Genomic DNA, 9,648 nt, shown 5'->3' with positions numbered 1-9,648 from the left:
TACGCTATGGCATTTGATGCATTGATATTTTAATTTTCAAAAATATTGAATATGATTTGTTTTTAATATATATATATATTTATAAAAAATATTAAAATTTTAATTTTAATTTTAAAAATATTCAAATTATCATACATATATAATCCTTTATAATAATACCAAGCAAAATTAAATTATTAATTGTATTTTTATTCTATTTATAGCTGGTTGCTTATTACTTAGTCCCTACTAATAAGTATATTATCAATATATTTTCCTCATTGACCATCATAATGATTGCATTCCCATGCTTTTATAATTAAGAAAAATATAATCTTTATTCTTTTATTACATCCAAAGCTTTTTTCTTTTTAGGAAAATTTAATTTTTGACTTTAAAAGCAAATCAAAAAAATGATATTAGCAATAAAAAATTTAATATAGCAATTTTTAAGAATTTTTTAAAATTGATTTTAAAGCATTAGCTCGCAATGTAAAAATTTCGAATACATATCAAAAACTGTTTTTTTTTTAATTTAAAAAATGTTATTTTGCTATTTTACATATATCTATCAAAGAAGTATTAACGAACATCAGCATTAAAGACAACACTGATATGGATATCAGTGCTTCATAGCTAAAAAAGCATTCATAATTTAAAAACTCATGATTAAAAATAATAATTAGTCATCGACCATGGCTCTTTAGTGATACTAACTTGCATTGTTTTTAAAATATAATTCATCAATACTCATTCAGTTTTTTTAGCATCACTAAAGATTCCCACTTTCCTTCCTTCCCTTCCCCTTTAAAATGTCAAAAAGGAACTGTACAATTAAACTAGATTGTGAGCTATTGTTTTACAGGCACTCTAAATTTATAATTCATGATAATTTGGCTAGATTAAGTATTATATATATAGAATAGAATATAGATGCATTTATGAAATAACAATTACTCTACAACTACTGTTATTCACTATATAAATTATACAGAAAAAATGGCTTCATTAAGTCTTAAGTAACAATCAACAAGTACTGTTATCCACAAAAGACCTCGCAAAGAGGAGAGCTGAGCCATTAACCCCACGCAGGACAAGAAGCCTAGAATCCACATACGTTCCGCACACCAACTTCGACAAATCAAACATTTCGGGGGGAACCTGCGTTCTAACTTCTTGAAGTACATTTCTTGCCGCACCAACATCTTTATTCAATGGATCATCAAGAGTCATATTCACATCAATGTCACCGGATACAAGCTTGGCTGCGGGAAGACTTGAGGGAAACTCCTTGAAAGGGATTACTTTTCTCCATTTCTTGCCAGATATTTTCTGAGCCAAGTCCAACTCGCTGCTGGAAGGACCAAAGGAGAACTTCTCTGTGGCCTTCTCTTGCTTCAGATATAACCGTCTCCCGGCTGTTAATCCGAATAAAGATTTCACTTCCAAACTCCCATTTTTACCAGACTTGTCATGAGGCCAGTCCTGACCGATCATGACAGTGAATCCAATGTTAGAGACGAAAGAAAAGTTAGCCTTTAACTTTGATGCTCTACTGACAGTAAGATGCACATCTCTGATGAGTACACGGGCAGGAGGTTGACGAAGGGTCAGCCCAATATGCTTCCCGGTGCAGTACAGAAGACGCCATTTGCCTGGCAGCAGCTCCAGCCAGTTCTGCTCACATACATGGTAACAAATCAGTTAGCATACTCTATTAAAATGATGACACCCGGAGTACATACCTCATGTTTTGTGTGTGTGTGTGTGTGTGTGAATATCAAGGAAAATCAATGATCTAGGCTGTATAATAAATATTTCAACATAAATCTTTCACTTCCAGCTGTAAGTAGCAGGGGTAGGGGAACACGACGATGCAGAATAAATAATTGAGACGGAATGACTGAAATAGGCATTCAAGAACTTGATTGAGGCCACAAGTCTAATATTGCGATCTAACAAAACAGGCAGCCAATGGACTATCTCTCAAGTAAAATCAAGCATACACATATTTCACTTCTTACCAAAATCTCTTTTAACAACTTAATTACCTTTGGCTTTGGATGAGGATTCAACATCTCCATTAACTCAATGAAGTGAGCAAGCCTATTTCGCTAAAAGACAGAAACAACAAATGTTAGTCCAGTCCTCATCTCGTACTTTCTGCATTTGAAAATTGTAATTTACTGCACTGATAGTTTACAGTGAAACATTAAAGAACAAATACATGCGAGACTTTTCTACGGAAAAACAAGAGGTCAACAGACACTATCAAACATAAAAGCTCCTATAGGAGGACCAATAAACTTGGGGAGTAACCAAGGGCCCGATCGCATCATGTTGTCATGGTTGGATGAATACCTGAGGCTGACGATAAATGTATTCCTCACTGATTCGCACAGCAGTTGACCCAAGACCCCATCGAATGATATCCATTGATGGGACTACTCGCCATCTTGGCCCACAAAGGAATGGGTGTCTAAGAGCGTCCAAACAACTGTATCACAATTCATATTGTCGATTAAGATCGTCATACCACAGATCCAAAATACATGCCTAACCAATACTTCAATATTTTAGCTACCAATAGTCACAGAAATTTCATGCATCTCAAACCCCACAAGACGATAGAAATGTGTTGCCACAAGATTGTGTCCACGAAAAGAAAGGCTAGAAAACTTATAATCTGCAGAACAAAATAACATTCAAGTTCTATCACAAAGAGGTGAATTTGGCTGGTAATATAGGAATTGACAAAATTAGTCCTTCAAACTTCAGCATCAATCAAGTAAGATTCCTTCATTCCTACTATGAGAGACCAACATTTGGGGAAAAAGGGTAACATTATAAACTTCACAACCTGCATTTTTTTCTCTAATCAGTAGACAAATATGGTGCATCTGGGCAATGATAATTCCCACAAGGACTTCCCTGTGTAGGTTGTTTCCCTTGTATTATATAGCTTGTGGCTCAAGTGTCAAATAAGCAACCAATCATTTACCCTGGACTTCTCTTGTATTATTTATGACACATGAAGTGGGAAACACACTATGTTGAAGAGTCTCGCAAATTAACAACAGCATTTTATTAAGTTCAAAATTTAAAAGAATTATAAAAAAAAAAATCTACCAATTACTTCAGGTTTTGAGCTGAATGCTTTAGCAAATAATTAAAGCTCACTTTACTATCTTCATGGGCTCCACAAGCAAACCCAACTAGGCCATTACTTTGGTTGGTGGTCTGGGGCTGAGCCATCATCCACCATTTCTGTTTGACCAGTCGCCCATTTTTACAGCTCGGTTAGCAAGAAAGCAAGTACTTGAGAACTCCATAAAGGTTTAAATGGTAGCTCCCCCCCCCCTCCCAAGAAAAAAAAATTTAGGCTGCTCATAATTGAGTATAGAACCTGAAATAGTCATGATTTCAAAATATGCAGCTAAACTTATTTGAAATCGAATACCTCTTCATGGCTTTCTATCATTAACAAAATTATCCACCCATAACTGACACAAATGCAAAATACAATTGAAGACTGTTGGTCTTGAGAGCATGGTTCATTTTATATTCCGCATTTCAAACTGAACAATTTTGCTCACAACTTACCTTATCCTTTTAGAAGGTTTAGTTGCCAGCAACAAGGATAAGAGATGCCAACCTGCACCCCAGTTCCTATCAAGTATCTGCAAGAAAGTGTCATCAAGGAGTCATTAAGAGACTCAGATTAGAGACTAAAACTCTAAATGTTAAATAAATTGCACTCAAGGAGAACAAATTTACTTGTACTCCAGCATTTCCAGATGAGGAATTCCCGCCAACAATTTCCAACATGAGCTCACGTAAACATGAAGGATCATACCCCTGAAGTTGCATTAGGGATATGGAATAAAAATGAACAGTACACACTCAAGCAACAAGAAATATGATATAAATACTAAAAAAGAATGCCCATTTACATTGGTAATGTTTAAAGTGTTTATCATGTGACCAACTAAGGAGAATGGCCAACCTCTTTTTGTTTTTCTCAAAAACTTACATTATGTTTGGTGTGGAGGGATTTTATTAGAGGGAAATGAAGGTGAGGGAAGGGGAGGGGAGGGAGGAGGAAGGTGAGGGGGAGGAATCCCTCCAAATCTTACAATCTCTTCTGCAAGTTGTTCAAGTTGTCTATGGATTCATTGGTGATTTGATAATAGAGCATACGACATAGTCATAAAAAAATGCAAAAGGTATGAGAAATCACTAATGAATCCATAGACAACTTGAACAACTTGCAGAAGAGATTGTAAGATATAAAAGAGTCATAACAAAGATTTAAGCCTTTTAGTCTAAGATTTAATTTATTAATGAAGAAGGAAGAAGCTAAAATTAATTAAAAATTTTGGCTTCTCATACCTTCGTGAGGAATACTTTGAACTTTGCAAATATCAAAGGATCCATAAGTTCCCGCAACACCATTTTTGCCATGATGAAACCAACACATCTTTACAATACAAATAATAAGGCATCAAGAAGACTTCATAGATTAGTTATTATGAACATAGTCTCACGCCATGCTTTCAGTGACATTTTCCCAAAAACTACCTCATGTCAAATGCGATCATCATCTGTCGCCTGTCCATGCTATCCATTGAACCAGTATCTGAACCATCCTCATAAAAGTCAGCAGCATTTCCCAATATGCCTACCTGAAAACATAAGATTAAAAGGATAGAATACTCAATTTCAGCCAAGAAATCAATGTAATATGTTATATGTCAATAAACAACAATTATTGATTTACAGTGGGTTGGATGCAAATATCAGATGACACCATCAAATCTTCCCAATATCTCAAAGCATGCTTTATGACAAAGCTTTATCAACCCATTGGAATTCATCATTTTAGCAGCTCTATTGTAATCCTGATCTGTCCTACTCCTAACCTCTTTTCATTTTATAGAATAATTAATTTATTCAGGACATTCAACATGGAAAGGCTACCAAACCAATTTCAGCAAAAACTAGCTACAGGGACTAAATACAAATTTTCCTGTCGGGTTCACAAAATAAACAAGTCATAAATCCCTTCTGTCTGATGAAACAGTAAAGGTAATCCATGTAAAAGACATGAAAAAAAAAATGATAGACAAACTCCAATGCTTACTTTAATATGTCGGTCCACAGGGCTTATATGCAGATTTTCTAGCCTCAACTCAGTATGGGCAAGACCATGGCTGTGCAAGTAATTTACCTACAGTAAATGATTAATGGAAGAACTATCATTCCTCGAAATGCGTTATGGAATATACAAAGTACTTATATGCAAAGATGCCATCCACAAAAGAAACAATAAAGAGAAAATGAAATTTACTCCAATTAAAAGATCCCTCATCAATATGCGAATAATCCTCAGCTGCCTAGAAATCGCAGGACCTCCAGTTGTGCCTTCTCCAACTTTCCTAACAGACTCTTCATCCAGTGCAAGGGTGGCTTCTAAAGTTGGAAGCCAATCTGATTGTTGAAGCCAATGCCTCAAAGAAAAACTACCGTGATACTGCAACACAAAAAAATGAAGCCAAAAAAGAGCGTACAATGAATTATTCTTCTTTTTGGGACTTTTAAAAGCATTAATTAGAAGCAGCTTGTTACATGTTTTGTATCAAATTAGACCCTGATAAAACATTATAAACAAGAAATCGCATGATCATTTGTTACATACTTTTAATCAAATTAGATTCTGTCAAAACATTCTATTCTAAACAAGGAATTGCATGATCATATATTAAAACAACTTTAAAAAATATATATCTCTAGTGATTAAAAATCTACCCCATGGACAAGGATGAATGAGCCACAATGATCACTTGCAGGCAATGAGATATAGCCATGTACTTGCAACGAGTAAGAATGATACATAAGTTTACGGCGAACCAGCTTCTTCAATACCTAGAAGCAGAAAACACCAACAATTGACTTATGATAGAACTGGACCTATTTAGATTTTGATACTATGAGATCTCCCAACCTCTATTGCTCGTTTCCCTCGACGCTGAGCTTGCACACTGGATAGTTGCCGAAGTACAACTCTTGTATTATATAAGGGGCTGGAAATGAATTTACAGACATTATGCTCATGGCTAACCCATACGACCAGCCAGGAAAAGACTTAACTTACCTACCAACATCCTTCACAGTGGCTTCAAAAACTACCTCATCCGCCTATAGCAAAACTCAAATCAATCAGACAACCAACATAAATGTAAACCATTCATGACTCATCACAAACTTATGTTAGACCCCATACCCGCCCCCCAAGGCCAACACTGATGCAATCTAAAATCTTAAAGTCTGACATTTTGAACCGCATAACATGATCCAGTTCTTCCTCCACGGAAGCCGATAAAGCACTGGGAGCATCTTCTTGTGACTCCATAGAAGATGCATAGGCGGCTTTCCTTAATGACGAACAGCGAACTCCTTCATGTCGTCTTCTGCCTAGACTAGAGAATTTCCAAATAAAACGCAAGGGAACAGGTACAGCAAGTCTTGTCGACAAATTCCGGGTTGAATAAGCTAAGCTATTAGTCTCTAGTGGTGGGTTTGGTCCAGTACTCCAGAGCGCCATCTGAACATAAACGATTATATTTGCATCAGCAAATCTTCAGAAAGAGTCCAGCATGCATGAAAATTCACATGTAACACCCATGAAAGAGATTTTTTATGTTTTGTTTAAGAGCTGAACAGATTAACGAACCCATTGATAAGTGTATACTGAGTTTAGCTTTCTCAGGATGTAATCGTCAAGAATCATAAAACCTTTTTAATCCCACATTTTTGGAGTGAGTAATCATGTTTTTGTAGATAGAAGAACCAAGTAGTTGCAACTCTTGCTTTCTTAGCCGAACAAAATCAAACCAAAAGACAATGAGAGAGAGGGGGCAAGAGAAACTTTGGGAAATTCAACTGAAGCATCAGGAAGCTTGGTTGGATCAAGCGAAACCAAAAAGACTAGAAGCAAGCATTTTCCATATAAAAGAAAGACACCGTAAAAACGAAGGAGGTGAAAGAGGAAGGAGAAAAGAAAGAAACAAGTGGATAGAAACTAACCGGAATCGGAATCAGAATCGGAGGTCGTTGGAGAGGATCAAACAACAACAGTTGAATGAAAGAAGCGCCGTTCAGTCATACATATAGAAAGGAAGCGTGTGAGAATTGCGTGCGACGGAATGCTGGAAACGTTTTTCCACGGGTTCATCTCACATCCACGTCCGTCTCCCCAAATATCTCCTCCATCTACATCCTCTCTCCATCAGGTTACCTTACGCCGGTCCTACCGTTACCCCCCGTTTTCTGCCACGTCATTTAATTTGTGCTTCTTTACAAAACCAGGAATCGAAATATAGTAAATGTAAATTTAAATTGGTCTGGCAGAGATTCTGTAGCATTGGGAAACCTGGGAAAAAATTGACGGGATTAGATTTAGTACAAAGAGTTAGTTTTCATATCTCCGTGAATTAATGTTTTAATTTACGTTATAAGTTAATTTTCACACCATGTCTTGAATAGAGTTATTTTTAATAGAACAACACATGTAAGCAATTGGGGAAAAAAAAACCGGGGGGGGGGGGGAACAAGAAGGATTGCCGTAGTTGGGTAGGTCACTGAGAGAGGGTCTTGCTTTTAGAAGCAACATGAAGAGGTTAAGGTGAGAATTGTCACATCTGTGTATTACTGATGGAAGGAGACAAAATGAATCTTTGTGGTATTAGTTTATCCATATATGGCTGACGACTTTTTCATGTGCCAAAATAACTTTTGCAAAATCACGGAGCAACGAAAATTGCGAGCCATTTGGGATTCGACCATGCCAGCGAGCATTGGATACATGCTTCTTGCCTAATCCCATTTTTGTTATTACATCTAATCATATCTCACTTTATTTTCACCATCGAAATTAATCTTATATGATTCGCATAACCTCGTACACTAGATGATTAACAAAGACGTATTTTCGATGCATATTCTACTCTTAGGCTCCAACTTTAGATTCTAATCACTAAACTGACGGCTTGGCATGTAATGAATTATATGCTAATATTAAAAAAAAATAAAACGTTAATGAAAATAGAAAGGTAATAAGTTAAAGGCACCTTACCCTTGCCTTATGTTCAATAAAGTTGCTCAATAGGCTCTTTCGTTGTATCTATCCCACGCTATCTTTCATTAACGGTTTGCTTTGTATTGCAGTAAACTAGTAGCGTTGCAAGCGAGGACAAATCCAGAAATCATTCTGTGGGGGGATCATAACTGAAATTTTATTAAAAAGTGGAGGGCTAAAATTGATTTCTGCATGTTTCAAGACAAAAGCCTACCTATTTGTAAAGAAAATTTTGAAATATGCCCCCGTTGAATTCATCACTGGCTGCAAGATGGCCATGGCACAAAACTTTCTTCTTCGGAGACACAGGTGCAAACATACCTTTGAAGAGTTCACAACCAAATGAAATTGTTCACAATTGCTTGTTTCAGACGCATGGAAGATGTTTCCAATGGCATATTCAAGCACTGGATTTCTGTCAATTTCTCACCATCATTAGACTTATAGACTCCCCCTCTTCCAAACATGATGAGAATTGATGTCAATTGTTCTGTTTGGAACAAGATGAAAGCAGCATACAACATCATTAGATATGCCAATGGACAATGGATCCTCGGTTTCGAGAAAAATTTAGGATTCTTTCCTCCCACTACAGCTAAGATTCTTGCTATCAAGACGAGATTTGAAGTATGCAAAGCTTATAACATCATTAAACTTCATTTATATTTAGATTCACTTAAAGCAATAAATCTACTATTAAGAGATAGCGGCTTGGATCATCAAATTAGATCAAAAATTGAAGAAAGTACAATATTGTTATATGGTGAGTGGGATATTGAAATCTATTACAGCAAATAGGAAGCACTTCAATCTGTAGACTTACTTGCTAATGAAGCCTGTGGAACTGATTTTGATATTACTAGGATCCCATATGTACCTAATAGTTGCTTAAGTATAGTTAGGGAGGACTTTCATCATTTCTATGATAGACATGGCGAGTAAGGAGTAACTCTATTCTTCATTTTGAACTTTGCTTGCCCTTTGATCCAACCAAAAAAAAAAAAAAAGGACTTGTTTGAGTTTTGTTCTAAAAATTTATATAGAGAGAAGGGGGGGCGCTTCAGCCAGTTTGAACTTGTAAACAATTTCTTCTATGAAATATTAGTATTTTCCATGAGCTTTTTCTAATTTCTTTATATTATCCTAAAAGTTTGAGTTATTAATATTTCCCTTTCATCAATAAAAATTCAAGTATGCTTAGAGATTTATTTTTATAACTTAGGAGTTGATTCAAGTATGTGCAAGTGTCTTCAATTTGATGCTTAATAATCTCTTCCTCGCAAAACGATATCAAATGCTCCATCGATCCAAAAGGCCCTTCAATACTTGGCAGATTCGTGGCATCACCTATGGAGAAGCACTCTCTCTTTTAAATGCTGCCTTGGAAGATTGGATGGACAGTGACATCCTAGTTGGTGCTAATGTTTGAGCTTCAGATGGCCGATGTTTCAACGAATATTAAATACACAACTGCCATCTTGGAAGATTGGACCTACACCGGCATTCTAGTTGGTGTTAACAACGTCCATACA

The 9,648-nt window shown here is 36.1% G+C and overlaps 1 protein-coding gene across 2 annotated transcripts; it reads right to left on the bottom strand.

The window, feature by feature from the left end:
• Nucleotides 1-888: 888 nt before the first annotated feature.
• Nucleotides 889-7,225, bottom strand: LOC129302869 (probable plastid-lipid-associated protein 14, chloroplastic). Of its 2 annotated transcripts, none has more exons than XM_054941746.1 (14): nt 7,066-7,225; nt 6,263-6,583; nt 6,134-6,177; nt 5,984-6,062; nt 5,788-5,904; nt 5,330-5,512; nt 5,123-5,209; nt 4,561-4,664; nt 4,372-4,459; nt 3,757-3,837; nt 3,583-3,659; nt 2,341-2,476; nt 2,031-2,093; nt 889-1,656 (listed from the first exon to the last, which is right to left on the bottom strand). In XM_054941746.1, exons 2-14 carry the CDS (start codon nt 6,581-6,583, stop codon nt 1,006-1,008), a joined length of 2,031 nt encoding a protein of 676 aa, XP_054797721.1. In that variant the 5' UTR covers nt 7,066-7,225; the 3' UTR covers nt 889-1,005. The 2 variants fall into 2 exon arrangements, with proteins under 2 accessions (XP_054797721.1, XP_054797720.1); XM_054941745.1 differs by lacking the exon at nt 7,066-7,225 and adding an exon at nt 6,713-7,008.
• Between the last annotated feature and the right edge of the window lie 2,423 nt (nt 7,226-9,648).

This window comes from Prosopis cineraria, unplaced genomic scaffold (genome assembly GCF_029017545.1).
Source record: "Prosopis cineraria cultivar Desert tree isolate PC_DT_omini unplaced genomic scaffold, ASM2901754v1 PC2, whole genome shotgun sequence".
NCBI lineage: Eukaryota > Viridiplantae > Streptophyta > Magnoliopsida > Fabales > Fabaceae > Prosopis > Prosopis cineraria.
Note: the sequence above shows the minus strand (reverse complement) of the source record. Positions and strands in the feature narration are given on the sequence as shown.

Coding starts and splice junctions, on each gene's coding strand:
- LOC129302869 (XM_054941745.1), bottom strand. CDS start 6,769: ATGATTCTTGACGATTACATCCTGAGAAAGCTAAACTCAGTATACACT. Junction 3,838..4,371: donor TCAAAGTATTCCTCACGAAG/GTATGAGAAGCC, acceptor ATGCAACTTCAG/GGGTATGATCCTTCATGTTT. Junction 2,094..2,340: donor ACATTTATCGTCAGCCTCAG/GTATTCATCCAA, acceptor TCTGTCTTTTAG/CGAAATAGGCTTGCTCACTT.